Here is a 22,125-nt window from a genome sequence, read left to right as displayed (position 1 = left end):
TGGATGGATGGATGGATGGATGGATGGATGGATGGATGGATGGATGGATGGTCCTAGAACTACACAAGAGTTGAAGTTCGGTTAAGTTTTACTGAAGAGACGTATTAGATTAGCTGTTCATAGAGCTTTCAGGTTTACTCTAGCTCAATGCAAGTGAAACTATCAGCACTGCTGACAATCAAAGAACAGCTCTCTAGGCTATTTGTTCAATCGATGCATTTTATAGTGATCTTTTATTGACATTTGCTGCGAGGTATGTTTACTGTTTCCTAATTCTGAAAATTACAGCTGTAATTTAATTTCCAGTATTGTAATCTTCTTCATCTTTGGAACTATTTGTAATTGATAAGAATCTGATAAAGATGTAAATACATACTTGTCATTCTCTTAAACTTTTATTATATTGTAATAACTTTTCTTACAAAATGATAATACAAGATTTTAGAACCCCGGGACCAATGAAACAATCAATATAGTGCATTGTATCAGTATTATATCGCATCTTAATAGCTTTTTTTTTTTACGCCAACACACTTCAATCGATCCCCATTCAAACCCCAATAAGAAGATTAGCATGCAAGCTTACACACACACACACACACACACACATACAAAAAATCTTTAGACGATGTCTTGTCTTACTTCAGTTAATCCGACGTCTGAATTTAAGAACCTGAAAAGAGAGGTTGAATTGATGAAATATCTCTCCGAATTCAAAACTGTGATCGTAAGTAGGTATACGAATACTGTACACTTTAATGACTGGAGTATATATAAAGACTGGTTCACATTCTCTTTTTCTTATTATCAAACTCATTAATAATTCATGAGGAAAACACAACAGAAATCACGACCGTGAAGAGTTTTGTAAATCAGATACAGAATAGCCTGCGTAGCGGCCCAAAGGGAAGGGGAGGGGGACTGGGGAGAGGAAGGAAGGAGTGGGAGGGCCTGCAATTAACCCCCTCGATTTTTCCTACCGCCCCGTAATTAATATGCAAACTCTCAACCTATCAAATTAAAGAATAAAATCATGTTTATTTCTGTTTCTATGAGTCAACCAATCAAAATTAACGTTCGGATTCTGAACGTTCGTAGGAAAAATCGAGGGGGTTCATTGCAGGCCCTTCCTCTCCTTCCCTCCTCTCCCCACTCCCCCTACCCTTCCTCTCCCCACTCCCCAATCCCCTTCCCTTCCCTTCCCATTTGGGCCGCTACGAAGGCTGTAATAATATATACTTGTCACGCAACATTAGGTTCTATTATGTAACAAATGTAATGACTCTCTCTCTCTCTCTCTACACACATTGTATCAAGTTAAGCACCAGAATAAGTATACCGAATTATTCATCATTAAAGCAAGCAATCATAATCAAAGCCTCCACTAAATATTATGACGTGGTGTCAGAAGTAAAGCACTAAACGCACAAGACACTGGAAGGTCAGTAATATTAAGAAATAAGCGGTTTCTTTTGGCAAGAAACACATCAAGCATGGCGACAGGGTTCACGCCCCCTGTTATGAACTGGCAAGCTGGAGCCGATATCACCGACGAATTTGCTAGATTTAAACAATATTGCCAATTAATATTCACTGGTACGTTCTCAAGGAAATCAGATGTAGAAAAATCCTCATATATATTACTTTGGATAGGCCGTCAAGGCGTAGATATATACAACAGTTTCACATGGGCCGACGACGATGACAAAACAAAGCCCGACCTTATTTGGTCCACATTCGAAAAGCATCTTGCACCTAAAACTAACTTTAGATTAGAAAGATATCAGCTTCAACATCTAAAACGAAATACCGATGAGAGCACTGATGATTTCATGACTAGGTGCAGGAATCATGCAAATAAATGCAAGTTTAGAGATCAACAGGAGTTAGAAGAACGCCTGATTGAACAATTGATTATAGGCACTAAGCATGTTAAAGCTCATCAAGAGCGCATACTAGAGCACGGAAACGACTTAACGCTTGATAAAGCAATAGAATACGCCAGAACATACGAAGCAACGATGGCGCATATAGCACAGCTATCCAACAAACCGCTTGACAACCAAAGCGTGCACGCAATAGGAAAATCCGGAACCGGAAACATGAGAAAATGTGGAAACTGCGGAAACACTCACGAATACCGAAAATGTCCCGCATATGGTTCTACATGCAATTACTGCTCCAGAGCTAACCACTGGAGTAAAATGTGCCGCCAAAAGAACAGGCCCACACAACAGCCCACAAACCAACATACGACACAAGACAAAAAACCATCCCATCAAGACAGCACACAAGACGCACGTCACAAAAACAAGCGCGTCCATGAGATGGTGAACACAAATAATTTACATGAACATTTTGACTCATTGAATTTTGAATCAATAAGTATCGATAGCGTCAATACTAAACCCAGAGATGAAGTATACACAACACTAGGCGTTCGATTGGCCAACATGCGAAACGCACAAGCTGCGAACTTGAAGGCCAAGGTAGACACAGGAGCACAAGCCAACATCCTACCAATCCGACTTTTCAAACAGATGTTTCCGGAGAAAATTGGTCCAGACGGAAACCCTCTACCTAAAGCCCTAAAGCCATCAGCAACAAAGCTCACAGCATACGGCGGATCAGAAATCGGTCAACTAGGCATATATGATATAGAATGCACACACAACAAATTACAAACCAAAGCACCATTCCACATCACCAACGCGCCAGGCCGTGCAATCATAGGCCTGCCAACAGCACTAAATTTAAGGCTAATTACACTGAACTGTTCTGTGGAAACACAGGACGATGCCAAGCAACCACGCGGCCAAAGTCAAACAAACCACGCTACGAGCCAGAAGATAGAAAGTAAAGCACAGCTATTATCCAAATACCCCAACTGCTTCGACGGCATCGGAAAATTCCAAGGCGAATACCATATCACGCTGAACCCCAACATAGCCCCTGTGATTCACCCACCAAGAAGAGTACCAATCAGCCTTAAGGATGATATCAAGCTAGAGCTAGACGAGATGATGGAACAAGGAATAATCGCAAAGGTCCGAGAAGGTGAACCCACCGCATGGGTCAACAGCCTAGTCTATAGACGCAAACCCAACGGTAGAATAAGAATATGTCTGGATCCTAAAGATCTTAATGCCGCCATTCAACGTGACCACCACGTTACGCCAACACTAGAAGAAATTCTTCCCAAACTCAGCGGAGACAAGCATTTTTCAATTCTAGATGCCAAAAGCGGATACTGGAACGTCGTCCTCGACAAAGAATTAAGTTACCCCACAACTTTCAACTCCCCGTTTGGCAGGTACCGGTTTCTGAGAATGCCATTCGGCCTCCGTATGTCACAAGACGTATTCCAATCCAAAATCGACCAGACATTCGAAGGCTGTAAAGGAGTCATTGGAGTCGTCGACGACGTAGTAGTCTATGGCCAAACAGAAGAAGAACATGACCTAAAACTTGCACAGCATGATCCAAAGATGTGAGAAGACTGGGTTAAAGCTCAATCCAGACAAATGTCACATAAAGCAAGATAAGATCAAATTCTATGGCATCATCTGTAGCGAAGCTGGAATACAGCCCGACCCTGCAAAGGTGTCCGCCCTGAAGCAGATGAAACAGCCAGGAGACCGCCGAGATCTTCAAACCTTCCTAGGACTAGCAACCTACATGAGTCCTTTCATACCCAACTTAAGCACACTTACAGCACCTTTAAGAGGTCTACTCAAAGATAACCAAGTCTTCACTTGGAACGCCAACTACCAAGCAGCATTTGAGCAAATAAAGAAGTCAATCACTGATACAACCACCCTAACATATTTCGACGATAGAAAGGAAGTAACCCTACAAGTTGATGCCTCGACCAAGGGTCTTGGAGCATCCTTACTCCAAGATGGCAAACCAGTCGCTTTTGCAAGCAAGTCGCTAACTGAAACCGAAGCAAGATACGCTAACATCGAAAGGGAACTTCTAGCAGTAGTATACGGTTGTGAGAGATTTCATACTTATCTATTCGGACGACCATTCACCGTGCTTACCGACCACAGACCTCTAGAAAGTATTCATCTCAAGCATCTGATATCTGCACCACCCAGATTACAGAGAATGCTACTAAGATTGCAGCCATACGACCTGAAAATCAAGTACATACCCGGCAAAGACATGTTGATAACAGATGCACTCTCACGTCTATCACCAGAAGATCACCATCCCATTGGAAACATGGAAGTCCAAGTACATGAGGTGTACCATCAATTTAGCAAGACCACGATTGAGAAGATTCATGAAAACACCAGCGCAGACCAAGAATTAGCCACCCTCAAGCAAGTCATCTACGAAGGCTGGCCATCAACCATCAAAAAAGTCTCAAAGAGCCCAAAGCCTTACTGGTCATTCAGAGACGAATTAGGAATAGATGACGGAATACTAACAAAAGGTCAAAGAATCATCATTTCCGTAACGCTTCAGAATGGCATTCTACAAAAGCTTCACGCAGCACACCAAGGAGCTGAAAAGACAAAGCTCAGAGCCAGAACTTCTGTGTACTGGAAGAACCTTAACAACGATATTGATAAGATTATCCAACCATGCCCCATTTGCCAACAACATCAGGCATCTAATGCCAGACAACCGTTGCTGCCAACTGAGATACCTCCTCGGCCGTGGCACACCATAGGAACTGATCTGTTCCACTTACACGACTCTGAATACCTTCTGATCTCTGACTTTTACTCCAAAATACCCATTCGTCAGGAAGATACCCAAAGGGCAGAGTAATAGCAGAATTGTCATTAATGCGATGAAGCAAATCTTCAGCGAGCAGGGAATCCCAAAAATAGTCCGCTCAGATAACGGCCCTCAGTACGAAAGTGTAGCATTCCAAGAATTTGCCAACGAATATGGTTTCCACCACGTAACCAGTTCTCCACACTACCCACAAGGAAATGTTTTCATAGAAAATCAAGTTAAAACAGTCAAAGGTGTTCTCATGAAGACCCTCGAGAAACGACAGGATCCCAGTATGGCACTGCTTTGTCTACGCACCACACCCATTGACAATAAACTTCCATCGCCGTCTGAGTTACTTTTCGGAAAAAAGCTGCAAGATAACCTACCCCGCACCATCAACAGGAGTGCCAACAGTGATCAAATCACCGACCGGCTAAGGGAGAAACAAGAAATCCAAAGGTTCTACCACGACCGTAATGTCAGACCTCTACCCGAGCTAGCAAGAGGTACCAACATCACCATTCAGAATCCCTCGACCAAGAAGTGGGAGCCTGCAGTCGTGAAGGAAAAGCTTGAAGCACCACGCTCATACTTAGTGACGTCACAAACCGGAAGTGAGCTTCGACGCAACAGATGTCACATCAGAGAAGCACCCCCAGCGGCAGAGCAACCCACCAGTGAATATCAAGAACTAACAGAGACCAGAGGCAATGCAGAACCTGTGGAAAACAACGGAAGCCACGCACCTGGGACCACAGTTACCCGAAGTGGAAGAATCGTAAGACCGCCCAACAGATACGTTTAAAGACAAAAAAAAAAAATAATAATAAATAAAATTAGACACTTGCAAGCATGAGCAAGTAGTATTACTGTTATTACATATGATATTTTTCCATTAAGATAATTTTAAGCGTTTCATAAATTTAGTTTTTTTTTTTTTAATGGAAAGGGGGATGTAATAATATATACTTGTCACGCAACATTAGGTTCTATTATGTAACAAATGTAATATGACTCTCTCTCTCTCTCTACACACATTGTATCAAGTTAAGCACCAGAATAAGTATATCGAATTATTCATCATTAAAGCAAGCAATCATAAATCAAAGCCTCCACTAAATATCATGACATACAAAATCATGATATAGATACAGAATCGTGTTCATTTGCATAAACTTTAACTTGGATTTTCTTGGGCAAATTCACTCATCTTGAAAATTTTAGTGAAACACAAAGGAGCTAACCTAGACGTTTGATAAGTAATATACAGTATTCGTGTCCGTGTTGTATCCAATATACAAACCGTACTCTCGGCTACACCTCGAGTTTGTATATCGGATACAACACGGCCACTCATACTGTATATATTACCAAAAAGATAAACGTACAGGCAGTAACAAAGAAAGTATAGTATACCTCATCTCTTGATGTCTTTATCTTAGTAAATGTTGGTGTTTCTCCTCTCTGGTACACATATCCAGTCACCCTGAAGTAGTACATGGTGTCTGGCTCAAGATTATCAATCACACAAGAAGAACCATAGCAGGCTTTCTTCATATTCAACTCATCTTTCAGTTTTCCGTAATCCACTTGTACTTTTTTGGATGGAACCGAGTGCTCTGGTTTCACAAACTTCAGAAGTATTTCTGTCAAACTCATGGTTCTTGCTTGTACTTCAATAGAAAGCGAGGGAGCTGTCGAAAAATTTGAAAGTCATTTGGAAAGTTTTTTTTTTTTTTTTTTTTGGTTCTACATTAAGCACTTAATAAACAGCACCTACTCTAAAAAACGGAGCAAATAAAAACTCATCGTTCTCCAACAAACTGAACAGTATCCAACCCGAATTTCTAAAATCCGCACTTCCTGATTGAAGTGAAGCGACCAGACGATACTTTCTAACTCCGGTACGCAGTCCATTGTCCTAGTGACGTAAGGCATATTACATCGAAGGGCGCTCGTGGAAAAAGGGATTGTTAAGTTACGAAACAAATTGAAAAACAAGTGGAAAGGTATATGAGAAAATATGAATAAGTTACTTACTCGCCTAAATTCGGTCCGGATAGAGGGAAACCCTTGCGTTTACTTAAAACTTCGGGCACAGTTTTTCCCTATCAGGACCTTATGACCTGTTAATAATATATCTATTTTCTTGGCATGGTTCAATGGAAAGGTACAAATTTTAGACTTAGGGAATAGGGAGTGGAGGGGTTGGGGGAATTATTATTTTTTGTTTAAAAAATATTTTGTTTTTAACTTATTATACAACTTAATTTTTTTACTTACTCTTGACTATTTTGCAGTGTTTTCTTCCCCAGTCAGGATACTCTCCTTTACTGGTAAAGGCAGACATCTTAACACAGTACTCAGTGTATGACTTTAGTCCAGTCACCATCGTACTGGTCACATCACCTCCGGTAACCACAAACACTTCCCATTTGTTTCTAGGGTACAGCAGTTCTTTGTAGTATATTTTATAGCCTCTGAAGATACCGTTCCGATGATTTTCTGGTATGGATGACCACATGACCTTCATGGTATCATATCTAACTGGATAGATGTCAGTGACGACTGGTGCTGTGTCAGGTACTGAAGACAAAATGCGCAATAAACAAATATAAAATTCAAATATTCAATCAAAATAGAACCTTTAAAAAGCCGTATCTCTCTCGCTTGTGTAATTAGATTTTGGATCTAATCAGTTTTAAGGTTCTTTTCCTCCACAAGTTCACAGGGCGAAAGAGATACTACTTTTTAAAAGTCAGCTAAGATGTCTCTACTTTATTTCACATTTTGACGATTTTATTGAGCTTAAAGTATCACCATACATGTTCTTATAACATGACACCATAGAAACTTAACTTGAGCTACCTGTGCTTTTGTGAATGTGGCTAGTTTTATATCAAGCAGGGACCCTGTGCTGTACAGGGACTTACGGGCGGACATGAAGTATTTCCGAGAAATAAATATGCACCCCGCTTACCATCTTCGCCAGTCATTGCCATAGTGTCAATCGTTTTTTCACCACTGGATAACATCACAGTCAAAGTAACACGGTAATTTGCGAACTCCTTCAAACCAGTTAAAGTCTTGGTTGTGACAGTCTTTGGCACTTTTATTCTCCACATTCCTTTGTCTGTATAGCCATACTAAAATAGAAAGTACTTATACTTAAAATGCGTGAATATCATTGTCTTTACATAAGTTTTAGATGGTTGAAATTTAAAATTTGCATTAATTTTCAAAACAAAAAACCTTTGTTGGTTTAATTTGAAGAATACTTTTTAAGAGGCAATGTCTGTAAAAATCAAACATAATCGAAGATCCGTGGCCAAGTTGAAAAAATCGATTTTTTTTCATATTTGGTTCAAAGATGTGGAATACCATTCCAATAAACGTACTGATGTTCATTTTGAATAATTTCACTTTTATTTTGAGAAAATCGTGAAAATCGATTTTCGCCGTCGGTGCCCTCATTTCAGCCTAAATCCGAGGTGAAAATGGTAGGTCTGAGAAAGGCGCTCGCGTATAAAAATGAAGCAAACTAGAGAAGATCTGTTTTTGAAATAAAGTAAAGGAAAGATTAATGATTATTTTAAGCTAAAAAAATGAATGGGGAAACGCGTTCTAATAAGCGAACAGGAACGTTTTGTAAACTACATTTTTCGGGTTCTCAAATATTCAAATTTCACCCTTAGTTTGCAAAGCGTATTTTCATGTGCACCGGGTGTTCGGATTTATCTGAAATTCTAGCCATAATACCTTCGAATGTTCAGCTAAATCATATGTAAAATTCAGCTTGGGTTATTCAATGAGCGCTTTATACGAAACTCTCGAATTCAGAGAAATTTGCGTTGTTTGAGATCGGCATCCGACGAAACCTTTTCGAGGCAGACATAAATATATCCTTAATATATTTTCTTGGTGTTCAGTTCTGACATTTGTTTTGATATTATTATTTGTCGATTGAATATTGAGCAATAAATTGTATTTTTTTGCTCTTTTTCGACATTACTTTAAAATGCTGTTACTTAAAAATTACAATTTGAAACAAGCATGTAAACACACGCGTCGGCACGATCTATATGACACTTATAGTAAACAAGCCCATATAACTTCAGAGTTCTAAAAAGAGTTACATTTATGTCCTGATTTAGGACATTTAGACTAAAAAACACCGGGAGATCCTACCTAAAAGATAAATTGCTTGATTATTGTTCATACCTAGTACTGAATTTCGGCTTCTTTAGTTTTTGCTCGTCGTATAATACTTAGACAGTAATGCTATGTTGGTAATCATAGCAAGGGCCGTAGTGAGGGGGGTGGGGGGGGGGGGGGTGGGGGAGGGGGGAGTAGTGGCATTTCAGCAGAGGCCGGATGACTTCATTTTACGTACAGTTCCTTGCTGAGGATTAGAAAATTGTCTAATTTTGCAACGTATTTTCTTTAGATTCATAAATTTCATTTCGAGGAAGCCCAAGATCAATTTTAACAGCTCTTCATTTTGCTTATGGACCTCAGCTCCAGACTTCATCGTAAAAATACTAGCTGGTTCAGTTGTGAAATGTAGTAATGGCGTAAATGGAATATCTATTCTCTTGAAAATTCCTGCTGTCATAATCGGTTTTATAAATAAAAATCCAAATAATAAGAAAGCAGTAAAAAGAAAATTAATGTTCTTACTAGTCAAGCGGGTGTTGGTAATCATTGCAAGGGCCGTAGCGAGCCTTTAGTCTCTTTAGTCAAACTTTTGGATCGCCACTACTCCCCCCTCCCCCGGTGTTTTTTAGTCTAAATGTCCTAAATCAGGACATAAATGTAACTCTTTTTAGAACTCTGAAGTTATATGGGCTTGTTTACTATAAGTGTCATATAGATCGTGCCGACGCGTGTGTTTACATGCTTGTTTCAAATTGTAATTTTTAAGTAACAGCATTTTAAAGTAATGTCGAAAAAGAGCAAAAAAATACAATTTATTGCTCAATATTCAATCGACAAATAATAATATCAAAACAAATGTCAGAACTGAACACCAAGAAAATATATTAAGGATATATTTATGTCTGCCTCGAAAAGGTTTCGTCGGATGCCGATCTCAAACAACGCAAATTTCTCTGAATTCGAGAGTTTCGTATAAAGCGCTCATTGAATAACCCAAGCTGAATTTTACATATGATTTAGCTGAACATTCGAAGGTATTATGGCTAGAATTTCAGATAAATCCGAACACCCGGTGCACATGAAAATACGCTTTGCAAACTAAGGGTGAAATTTGAATATTTGAGAACCCGAAAAATGTAGTTTACAAAACGTTCCTGTTCGCTTATTAGAACGCGTTTCCCCATTCATTTTTTTAGCTTAAAATAATCATTAATCTTTCCTTTACTTTATTTCAAAAACAGATCTTCTCTAGTTTGCTTCATTTTTATACGCGAGCGCCTTTCTCAGACCTACCATTTTCACCTCGGATTTAGGCTGAAATGAGGGCACCGACGGCGAAAATCGATTTTCACGATTTTCTCAAAATAAAAGTGAAATTATTCAAAATGAACATCAGTACGTTTATTGGAATGGTATTCCACATCTTTGAACCAAATATGAAAAAAATCGATTTTTTCAACTTGGCCACGGATCTTCGATTATGTTTGATTTTTACAGACATTGCCTCTTAAGCCTTATTTTCGAGGATTTTATTTTCAGCGTATAAATGTGCTTCCGCTTAGCATCGTAGCATTCACACGTACTCTAGATTCGGTGGTAAGGCTTCATGGACGAACATTACATGCAGAAGTGGGGCAGCGCCAAAAACAGCGTAATCTGAAGAAAATACGGTAGCTTATTGTCAAATCGTTCTGTTTGCGTTTTTGTTGTTTTCCGTTCAATGAAGCCATCATTACAACGTCGATTGTGTGAATTTATTTTTCCAGTGAAGAAGCTGCGCGTGCTTTGTGGTTCGCCCGAACATTCTTCGATTTAAGTCAAGTGACTATGATTCTATTTTGATAAAAACATGCATTAAAGTCAGGATCAAGACGAAAAAATCAATGTTAGTTTATACAAGCTTTAATGAAAGTCTAAATTCCGGTTATTTACGTGTCATAATACAGCGTCTTAGTTGTGGTTTAAGTTGATGCCGACATTTCGATGCCGACTTGTATGCAAACTCTAAAGTTTTTCTAACTTTCAACCATCTATGAGATAAAAAATGTGAAAGAAATAACCAAGAATAATTCTATTGAACTGTAATAGACGTGATTTTGAAGCGTTTGGATTTGAATCATTAGACAATCCTGGTTACGACAAGAAAGTGTGTTTTTTTTTTTTTTGCCGGAACGGTGTAGCAGTGTCACCAAGAAGTAAACTCTATTTCTTTTGTTTCATAGCCTTTTCAGTCCAAAATTTTTGAATCAATGTTTTAAATATCAGCAGCATAGATCATCACTTTTAATAATATGGTGGCTCCTAAAAGAGCCGTTGTATAGTTTTAAACTTGACGAGTTATCCTTCCTTGGCGGTCGCACGATCTGAAGGTCCGAGCATAGCTATTCTCAATGCTTCCCCGAATAAAGCATTCTACCGAACAAGCTGTGGGACTTGCTCTTCGAATGCTCTATTTGGAGAAGCATTGCTTTTTTGTGTCGTTGTTTCTCGGGACTCATTTTGGGATTTCCAGCATTGCTGTTTGTTGTTTGACATGAAGACTTCTGCATCAAATTGAGCTGATGACTTCTATAGTCGATCGCGATGACGCGAGTCTCCCTGGTCATATCAAGTGATGTCACTCAAAATGTTCACCGTGATATGACTCAAGGGAGTTCAATGCTAGATAGATGAGGCAGTGCGCCGTGAGGGATGGGCTCGAATATCAAGTAAGAACATACGTAACAGGTAAATTACGAGCCTTAGATGAAACGACTGAAGAAGAGTGCTATACAAGCCTTTCACAACTTCAAGTCGCGTAAAAAATTAGCCAGCTCAACTAGAAACTGTGGACAGCTGTTTCGGCCTGTATTGGGCTTCGTCAGCCCAGTGTATCTAGTGAGCTGGCAATCCCACGAAAAAGTAGTACTAGATAGACGAGGCAGTGCGCCGTGTGGGATGGGCTCGGATATCAAATAAGAACATACGTAATAGGTAAATTACGAGCCTTAGATGAAACGACTGAAGAAGAGTGCAATACATTAAGCCTTTTACAACTTCAAGTCGCGTAAAAAATGAGCGACTTGAAGTTGTGAAAGGCTTGTATGGCACTCTTCTTCAGTCGTTTCATCTAAGGCTCGGAGTTCAATGCTGTCAATAATTTGCGTTTGACAGGTCTTTGTCTTTGGTCTAGCCAATCAGTGTTAGCGAAAATAAGTTAATGGTGCATATCCTATAATGTATTCGCTACATTATACCGATGTTTGAAAATCACTCAACTGTAAGTACATGTCGCATAAAACAATAGAATTCTGCCCGATGCACTAAATAAAAAATGTGGTTGGTATGAAATAACAACAAAAAGCATATTCTATTCAGCTTTATTCCTCATTCATTCATAGCTTTCGTGTTACTCTTCAAATGTTGAGAAACTGAAAAGTGTCCTCTCTAAAACTAAGATTCTAGACATCATGTATTTGCAACTAAATCTGGAGACTTGTAAACAAAATGACGTCACAACTTGTGATAAATTTTCTTGAATTTCTAGAGAAATACATTGAAACAAATTTAACCATGATATTCTTATTAGTGCAAATAAACTTTTTCAGCATTAAACATATTTCGTGTCATATGCACCTTTAAATGACTTATATCGAACTTTATCCATTTATTCTCTTCAGAACTCTTTATCCCTCTCTTTATTCTTCTCTTTCTTTCTTTTTTTCTCTCACATTGTTCTTTTGTTTAACACTTTTAACTTACCTTTAGCCAATAATAATCCACAGACTGTAAGTCTTTAGGTTCGTGCCATTTCACTTCCAGTTTTGTTGTCCCTATAGGTTTTACTGCGAGACCACGAGGACCTGAAAGCGAACAAGAATGCAAAATTGAATAGAAAATATTTAGGGGAAAAAAATAATCTGTCATAATCTGTCTGGTGGGTGCGCGTGCGGGGGTGGGGCTCAGGGTGGCGGAGAGCTTGTCTCTCCTTTATTTAGTACATATGCATATACTTATACTTCATTTATAGAGCATTTTTCGCTAATTACGCTGCTTAGGGTCTTTCTTTATAATGCATTTTTGTCATGTTTTGTTGTTTTTCTTGGGAGTTTTCACATAGGGATAACCTCATAACTTCCTTTCAAGTCGCCCATTATTGTGCTTTGTTGTCTTATTTGTATCGCTTTTTGCTAGCCTCTGCTCTTACTTGCATTTTACTATTTGTCAATAATTTATTTGCGATTTGAATAAACTATGTATGTATGTATGTAAGAATTGTATAATTATACTTACATTCAGACCCGGAACAAACTTTCAGGCACCGTTCTCCACCGGTTCCTCTGGGACATTGACATTGGTATGATCCAGATCCCCGTGGGTGGTAGGGGTGGGGTACACATTTGCCACCATTGAGGCATGGACATTGTACTATACGTACTCTCACATGTATTATATCAAACGCGCCACACTCGTCAGTCACTTGAAAGGTAAACTTTTTATTCTGATTGGATGTCACCTTCCACGTGAATAAACCAGAAAGACTGAGTGTAAATCCAGTAGCTGTAGAACTGAGTACAGAGTATGTTAGGGGACGGTTATCGGAGTCTGTTGCTTTCAGTTGGATCACGAGTCCTTCTCCTTGTAAGGCAAAATACGTGGTTTTTGAAGGAAACCTGGGAACTTGATTGTCTGTGAAGTTATGAAGGAAAAACGGTATGATGTCAAAGTCCATGTTGTAATAGGTAAAGATTGTTTAATGACCAAACATACTTTTTCTACTTGTCCAAGCAATTTGGTCAGCATGGGGTAAGCACTGCTGGCACCAGTCACGTGGGTTGGGTTCATTTGCAGCAAAACAATGTCCATTTATTAAACAGGAATTGTTCTAAAATAAAGAACACAAACAATTACATTAATTATTACATAATCAATGGGAAACAATATTTATATCACAATCTTACTTGCATAAATCTCAGCAACTTTTGTTGCTCGCCACACGATGATACAAGGCTATTTCATTCCAAGTGAATTTGAATGGTGTTATTTTTAGAAATGTCTGAAATAGCATATTCAATTTATTTGGTACTTCAAAAAAGTGATTCTTGTCTTGTATATATGATATACCACATAAAATTATTCAGGATGTGTATCACACGAAGAATGAATGTGTACCAAAATCACGGCTTTAAATTTCCAGAATAGTAGCTATAGATTACTTAAGTATTTTTGATACACGAAGCATAATGGGATACTATTAGTCAATTTTAAGTTGTTATGTATTTTCTTGGTCTATGGTGAAAACTATTTATAGTTTGGTCTAGCTCTTCCCCACAGAGATACGTACCTTATATGATACACGAGGCATGCATGATGACCAACCCAAGGTGAGAACCCAAGATTCTCCTCTAGTCATTTCATTTACAATTTGGTGTACCTCTTTGTCAATTAACTACTTACTTTAACTTCACATCTCCCTGATTTGCTGCAGTTCATGCACTTTGAGTCGTAAGTCACATGACGCAGTCGTTGAACACTTGTATTGAACCCATAATTAGAAACCGAGATCAAAAGTCCCCCAGCAGGGGTACCCCCGTGTTTGTAGTCACCAAGTCTAGTCGGTGGCTCAGGCAGATTGCACTGAACACCAAACAGATCCGTCATTTTCCCTTGTGATGTGACAGGAATTCCACGAGGAGACCAGGTACCTGGGTAAACCTAAGATAACCATCACACAGACGTGTTACCTTCACATTCAACCACTTGCAAAGGCTTCACAGACTGATACAAAAAACACCATTTGATGAAACTAAAGCTCATTTCTTCAAAGCTGCTCAAAACCACATGGTTCCCTGCCCCACTAGTATAACGAGGTTCAATAGTATATCTATATATATCTATGTTTGTATATGATTTCCATGTATTACTTTTACTTCATGTATATGGCATGTTAGGTTCTCAGATTTGATAAAGTTCTGGCCCAAGATATTTGTCTTTTTACACGGTCGTTCTCGTATATCACAGAGTCCACCATCGTAAATTCTAAGCAAGTAGTCAAAAGAAACACAAATTTGACTTGATTAAGAAGAAGTTGACCGGATCCAGTGATTTAGTCTGGGGATCGCCTCAAACGTAGGGTAACGTAGGTAAATTTGTCTACGAAAGACTACTTTGAATGAAACCAAAGGGTATAACTAAACGATTACCTAGTCAACAATATTTATAAAGGAAAGGACTCGTTCAAACAAACAATTTCCTGAACCCATAATTAAAAAGCATACTTTGCACCAAATTGGAATCCATTCAACTATGTACTTGGAAATACTTTTAGAAAAGGGCTCGTGCAAAATAGAATTGATCTTAAACTTTTATACAGGAAATGGAATAAAGCCGAAAGCTAGAACAATGATCACAAAGACGAAAAATCCTTATTACATTTTTTTTCACAATTATACAGTTATACTGTGCACGTGTGGTTTGTATTCTACTTACCCCAGCAACTCAAGAACTGAATTAATCTGCATGGAACAGTCCAGTGCAGTATAGCCTTCGTCACATATACAGGTTCTGTTCTTACACTTGCCACGTCCAGTACAGTCTGCAGGACACAAGTCTTTTACTACCTCTCTGGGAGGCATTAAGTCACCACTTGCAGTATGAGTGTAGAGTGAAAGGTTCTTTAATGTGGTATCTTCACATATGTACTTCATGGTCTCAAATGCCAACACTGCAAATGTCTAGTCTCCTGACAACTAAGAGTGTCAAAATATAAGCAAATACCATTGAGTTATTTCTAATTTCACATATCTCTTAATAATGCACCCTTTCCTCCTGTTTTCATAGTCATATTAAATATTGCTTTACCTTTAAGTCGTTAACACACTGTATCATTGCATTTTTCAAGTTGGTTCCTGAGATCTCATTGCATGCCTTTCCTGCTTTTGTTTCTTCAATTTGTGTTTTACAATACTGAGTTGCCTCATCTTCTGATATGACTTCTCTTGGTGATCTCTTGTTTCGTATGCGGTTTACAGCGAGTTGTACATGAGGATCATCCACATAGTAGCTACGTTCCACGTGATCAATGATGTCATCACTATACCAGTGACTGTCTACAGATCTTTTCATACCAAACTGTGATTGGTCATTTATTTGAGTATTAAGTACTTCTATCTGAGTAGCGTCGATTCTTGTGAAAAGGTTTGCGTTGTCATCACATCTTTCATCCTGTTTTGTTTCACCTTCGATGCCACAATAGCAGGATCTTCCTTGTTCAACTTGTTCTTGAAGTTCTTGTTCAGGGAGAACCTCAAAAAAGCTCTTCCCTTCTTTAAGACTGTTAAATCGATATAAACAAAATTGTTGCATTTGTGCTTGCGCATGTGTTATCAGTTCTATTTTTGTAATTGACTTACCGCCAGCTTGCTGAAAATTGTTTTTTATCATCATGAGCTTTATCATCACCTCCTTTGTTCCAATCGTCTTCCGGATCGTCATTAAAGTGACAAAGACAAAGCCCCAAGACTTTTCCCTAGTCAGTAGATGGTGCATTGATACGAACATCCAGTGACCTTCCAGAACGTTCCACTTAGACTCTGATACCCGAAGACAGAATTACCTTTACATATGAAAAGCCGAAAACAATTTTGTGAAATCAAAAAAATAAACACCTAAGCCGGACAGAATAAGTTAGAAACTCGCGAATAAAAGATATATATAATTTTGAAAAGTGTGAATTTTGTTAGAAGAGCTTTTTTGGAAGCAAGAGATGCCCGCCTCCAACGCGGAATGTTTTCACACACAAAATGTTTTGAAACTACTTTCTTTAATTTCCAACTTTTAGCAACTTTAACAAGCTCTTTTAAGGTATGGTAATTATTACTCGCCTATTAATTATCGTTTGAGCTAAGGGTTGCAGTGATAGAAAATGTACCTCCTGCTCCAATGATGAACCACTGATCTTCTTAGTGATTTGTATTCCTTTCGATAGACTTCCAGGACTTCGTTTGAGAGTCCTTAGTATTGTAGGCACTGAATCTTTCATTTTGTTACACATAGATATAACTATGACGTCTTTTCCCTCTCGTATTGCTGCACCGCATACACAGGTCATTTGGCCAGCACATATCCAAAGACGAACATGAACCTGTTGAAAAAGGAATAAGGATCTATTATCAATGATTGATAATTCATTGTTTAATCATAGGATTTATAAAGCAACAAAAATATACCTCGATGACTTATTGTCACTAAAGTAAAGGCAGGTTTTGGTTAGAAACAGAAATCACGAATCATCCTCTCAGTACTAAAAACCAAGAGAATTTGAAGTAAGAGAGCACATCTCCGTGCCCTATGAAGTTTTTTGAAAATCTATTTTTAGCTCCGCGCGCAAGCCTGAGCTATTTCAGCATGCGACTCCTGATTGGTCAGATTGTAGTGACGTCATGGGTACATAAGAGATGGGCAGTAACAAGCAAGCTTCATGCAGTTGACAAACCAAACTTTATTCAATTTTAGGCATAAAGGCAAAAAAACTGAATCGCAAGTAAAATGCCCTTCAAGCAGGTAAAAAATCTCTTCTCTATTAGTTTGAAGTCCAATACCAAATTTTATTCGATTTTTGTACTTGGCCGATGATTGTATTTCTAATGTCTGTATGGGGACTTTAGAAGTTGAAAAGTTATGGTAAAATACCTGAACATTGAGGCGAAGAGAAAATTGAAGGTGCAAAATATGGAACAAAGCGCCTTTGAATATATCCATATAGAAAGGGCGCTATATAAATCATAAATCATGATGTGCCTTTTTGTAGTTTTTTCCTCGGTGATAACAGTATTTTTTCTTCAGTACATTTCGGTGCAAATAGTTTGTTTTGATTCGTGTGTGAAACAAAATACTCGTCTTGTTCATCATCATCTTAATCATTTGAACTTAAACTTTATTTACTATCAGAAACGCTACGATAAATGCTCTTTTTCGCTGTCTTCACTGAAGGTACTTCGCTATTTTCATCACTATGATTTTCTATCGCTGTTTTCTTCCTTTCTTCCTGTTTTCTTCTTTTCTTCGATGTTTTTAGATTGTTCGTATACTGAAAACCATCCTGATTTAATCTTTTTCGATTTTCTTTTTAATTTTTTGTTGAGTTTAATGTTTAATTCGTCTATGAAGAATACATGTTAGTTTAATTTCAACTTTGTCTAGTTATGAAGAAATTTTTCTCGTCGGAAACTAAGTATTTTTCGCTCGCATTGTCACTACAACTTAGGCAATCAGGAACCGCATGCTAAAAATAGCTCAGGCTTGCGCGCGGAGCTAAAAAACACAACATTATGCTGACAGCATAATTGGAAAATTAAACGAGACTTACCTGTAAGTTGAAGTTTGATTGAGATTCTATCACATGACATTGGAAGGAAGGAGATCACATGAGATAGCACAGCGCTTGCGCAAGTCATTCTTTAAAACGATGTTTGTTGCATCAACATAAAATCCCGAAATATATATATTTATATACCCCAGCTGATATAATGTATAAATAGACAAGGGCGGGAAGAGGTGGGCATGTGATCTCCTTCCTTCCAATGTCATGTGATAGAATCTCAATCAAATTTCAACTTACAGGTAAGTCTCGTTTAATTTTCCAATTCTATCACATGACAGGAAGTCAGGTGATCCCATGAGACTTCAAAGCTGTTGATGCATCAAACATTAATGGCACACATTAAGAGTGTATAAATATGTCTTATAGACCAACGATACAAGATGGTGCAAACACAAAGTATTGATTTATTAATTTTCACGAAAGAATTACTCGAACTTGAACAACTGTATATGTATATGTATATATAGGTAGATATGGCTTCAAATCTTCAATATCACATCCGTGATGCTAGTACTAGATTCAACTGGTTTATCGTAAAATTTGTAAAACGTTTCCGCTGACTTCCAGCCAGCATCAGCCATTATTTGATCTATTGGTACGTTTCCTCTGCTGGCCTTTGATGTCGACGCTGCTCTAGTACTATGTGCTTTATAGACGTTAGTATCGACGCCACTTTTATCAAGGACAGTCTTTGTCCATCTGGAGATCGTGTCTCTAGACACGGGCTTAAACGGTTTCACATAGCTGATGAATAACTTGGTTTCGCTTCCTCTAAGCTGCTTGGTTCTGTTTATGTATTCCTTAAGACATGCTAAAGGACAATTATTTGGGTAAATTTCATAGGCACAAATCTGAAGTATATCGTAAGGCTTTCCTGGTTTACTGGTTTTTGTATGGTCGAGTACATGAAAAACATATTTGTCCTCTGAAGGAACTAGATTATTTATGTGCAGTAAATGAATTGTCTGACCTCTTTGGCTTGATACTAGTAACAATAACATAAGTAATTTAAGTGTCAAATTCTTAAGTGTTAATGATTCATAAAGATAGAGTCCTGACAGATAACGTAAAACGATTGACACATCCCATATTTCTGTGTATTTAGGCGTGGGTTTACGCAACTCAAAAATTCCTTTCATAAATCTGGTAACAATTGGGTTGTTACCGAAGTATTTTATATTAACTACGGTAGACAAAGCGGAGCGTGCAGTGTTAAGCGTTGAGTAACTGACGCCCTCTTGATAAAGTTTCATGAGGAATTTAAGAGTGTCGTTTACCGTTGGTGAATGATTACAAAACGCCATCCACCTCCGGAGGTACGTGTTGTACTGTTTTTGAGTAGGATGGTCTCCAAGAGGCCAAGAGCACTTCGGTAACGTTTGCTGGAATGCCCAAGTTTCCATAGTGTTCCCTGATAAGGGACATACCATCAGGCATAGTTTCCGACACAGTGGATGTGGTTCGTTGCGTGACGGGTGTCGCAGTAGGTCCATTCTCGGAGCGTAGATCCACGGTTGTCGATATAACTGCTGTAGTAGTGTTGGGAACCATGTCTGAGTTGGCCATAATGGAGCAATCAGTATTCCACGAGCTTTGTCTTGTGTTATCTTGGATAGGCATTTCGGGATTAGGCTGAATGGAGGGAAGGCATGAAATTCATAATTATTCCAATTAAGTGAAAACGCATCTACATGGCTACTGCCAGGGTCTGGCTTCCACGAGCAATATACGTCAAGCATATTGTTTAGCCGGCTAGCAAACATATCAATGTTAACTGTAGGGAACAATTCGATAATCTCGTTGAAACATTGTTCGTTAATCCGCCACTCATGTTTGTCATTAAACTTTCGCGACTTTTCATCCGCTTCGATGTTGAGTTTTCCTGCGATATGCACCGCAGAAACCCACAGGTTCCTAGCGATACACCAATCCCACACTTTAATGGCAAGGGAGTTAAGAAAAACAGATTTAGAACCTCCCATATTGTTAATGTAGGATACTGCTGTGGTGTTATCGATAAAGATACGTACATGTTGAGTGTCTAAGTTAGAGCAAAAGCATTTCAGTGCAAAAAAGGCCGCCTTTAATTCCAGAACGTTGATGTGCAGCGTAGCCTCAGAGGACATCCATCGCCCTCCCGCTTTTTGCTCTCCGTATATAGCACCCCAACCAAGGTTAGAAGCATCCGATTTAATAACAATGTCAGGATTGTCCCGCACAATGTCACGTTTGAGATTTTGTACATTATATAACCACCACCTTATCTCAGAGACAGCACGCGTTGATAAACTCATGGGCCCGGCATAGTTTCCTTTAGACAGAACAAGGGCAAAATATTTTTCTTGCTCGAGTCCCCTATAGTGTAATGGTCCAAATTCAGCCCCGGGGAAGTTGGAAACTAGTGTTACTATTGAACTCAGTTTTAGCTAAAACCGCAGAACAAACAGAGACAATTTTCTCTTTCTTTTCATCAGTAGGCACAACTGTCATCGTGTTTGAGTTTAAAATAAATCCTAGAAAAACCAGTTGTTGCGTTGGTGTAAATACTGATTTGTCGGGATGTACACAAAACCCCAATGAAGAAAACAGCCGCACAGTGTCAACAACATTGTTATAGCATTCTCTGTAACTATCACCTTGCAAATAAGAGTCGTCGATGTATGCTGAGCTAACATGCCCCATGCTGCGGAGTGTCGAATAAACTGGCTTTAGTAGCTTAGTAAATAAGCGCGGCGCACTAGCTAACCCATTTGGTAAGCAAGTGTACTGGTAGAACTTGCCATCAAACCAGAATCTTAGATATTTCTGATGCAAACTATAAATAGGTACTGTGTAGTATGCGTCTTTAAGATCTACCGACGCCATGTAACACCCTGGATTCATAAGTTGGATGGCATGCTCCAATGTATCCATCTTAAAATGATGATACACAACATACTCATTGAACTGTTTTAAATTGAGAATCATACGATGCGTGCCGTCCTTCTTGGGTCGTAAAAATATAGTGGATATAAAGTCATAGATGTTTCTATAATCACATTCTTCTTAATTAGCTTATCAATTTCCTGTTCAACAATGACATGTTCATTGTGATTGAAGACACTAGGTCTGGCATTAGGTCGAGCAATCATATCACTACCGTGAATCATTTCAATTTTAACCCCTTTGACTATGTTAAGTATAGATGGGTCATTTGTTAATTCAGACCATTGATCAAGGTATCCAGTTAGCCTCCCCGCTGTAAACTCAGCAGGTTTAAGTAACCATGATAATATGTCATTGTCTATATCATAGCACATATGGACATCAGGGCATACCTTTATTGGCGTTGGTTGCTTGTCCCCTCCTTTTTCTTCCTGTATTTGGAGGGATGGCCTCGGTCTAAAAAAAAAACCGCTTTTACTTCTGCCATACGGCTGGAATCGGCGATTCCCTTTGTAGCCATAGCTCTGGTGGCCGCCATGATGACCCCCACGTGTTGTTGTAGAGGTGGGACGAACCCTCTTTGTCAGCTTGTTTGCCTCAGCGATGTCTTTGGTTATTTTGGACAAGTCGCCAAAGAGAAATTCCGAATCACCATCCCCTGCGGGTGAAACATTACAGAGAGACGCGTAATCCTTGTGGAGCTCTTTTTTCCATGGCCATTCTCCTTGATAGGTTGACCTCATGATTAAACTGTAAGCCCATGGCTACACTGTCGGTGATGATCTTTAACAGATCACGGTCACCGGGATACTTTTTCATCACCAGATCGGCCGCTTTGATGGATGCCATGGTGGATCCCATCAAAATGCCTTGCGACGTTTGTGATTTTGAGTCCTGCGATCGCATGCTGGACGACAACTGGTTCCAAACTAGTGGATTAACCT

The 22,125-nt window shown here is 38.9% G+C and overlaps 2 protein-coding genes across 2 annotated transcripts; both read right to left on the bottom strand.

Annotated features, from left to right (window-relative positions):
• Positions 1 to 425: 425 nt before the first annotated feature.
• On the bottom strand, positions 426 to 16,451 carry LOC116293820 (tyrosine-protein phosphatase Lar-like). Its single transcript, XM_089040489.1, has 11 exons — positions 16,287 to 16,451; positions 15,736 to 16,207; positions 15,364 to 15,623; positions 14,332 to 14,589; positions 13,645 to 13,759; positions 13,168 to 13,563; positions 12,637 to 12,737; positions 7,718 to 7,883; positions 7,021 to 7,323; positions 6,154 to 6,431; positions 426 to 673 (listed from the first exon to the last, which is right to left on the bottom strand). Exons 4-11 carry the CDS (start codon positions 14,533 to 14,535, stop codon positions 644 to 646), a joined length of 1,593 nt encoding a protein of 530 aa, XP_088896615.1. The 5' UTR covers positions 14,536 to 14,589; positions 15,364 to 15,623; positions 15,736 to 16,207; positions 16,287 to 16,451; the 3' UTR covers positions 426 to 643.
• LOC148905550 (uncharacterized) lies at positions 14,769 to 15,581 on the bottom strand. Its single transcript, XM_089040579.1, has 2 exons — positions 15,364 to 15,581; positions 14,769 to 14,913 (listed from the first exon to the last, which is right to left on the bottom strand). Exons 1-2 carry the CDS (start codon positions 15,579 to 15,581, stop codon positions 14,769 to 14,771), a joined length of 363 nt encoding a protein of 120 aa, XP_088896705.1.
• Positions 16,452 to 22,125: the final 5,674 nt, after the last annotated feature.

Source organism: Actinia tenebrosa, unplaced genomic scaffold, assembly GCF_029948245.1.
Source record: "Actinia tenebrosa isolate PJP-AT-01 unplaced genomic scaffold, QUT_ActTen_1.0 PGA_scaffold7__59_contigs__length_16204524, whole genome shotgun sequence".
Taxonomy (NCBI): Eukaryota; Metazoa; Cnidaria; class Anthozoa; order Actiniaria; family Actiniidae; genus Actinia; species Actinia tenebrosa.
The sequence above is the reverse complement of the archived record's forward strand: the minus strand, read 5'-3'. Positions and strand labels throughout refer to the sequence as shown.

Excerpts from the sequence above, each read along its gene's own strand:
- LOC116293820 (XM_089040489.1), bottom strand. The coding sequence starts at position 14,535 with ATGACGGATCTGTTTGGTGTTCAGTGCAATCTGCCTGAGCCACCGACT. Across the intron at positions 7,884-12,636 it reads TGGATTATTATTGGCTAAAG|TATGGCTATACAGACAAAGG; the intron begins GTAAGTTAAAAG and ends TTTCTATTTTAG. Across the intron at positions 674-6,153 it reads TAAAGACATCAAGAGATGAG|GTTCTTAAATTCAGACGTCG; the intron begins GTATACTATACT and ends CTCTCTTTTCAG.
- LOC148905550 (XM_089040579.1), bottom strand. The coding sequence starts at position 15,581 with ATGAAGTACATATGTGAAGATACCACATTAAAGAACCTTTCACTCTAC. Across the intron at positions 14,914-15,363 it reads TCAGTTCTTGAGTTGCTGGG|AATTTACGATGGTGGACTCT; the intron begins GTAAGTAGAATA and ends CTACTTGCTTAG.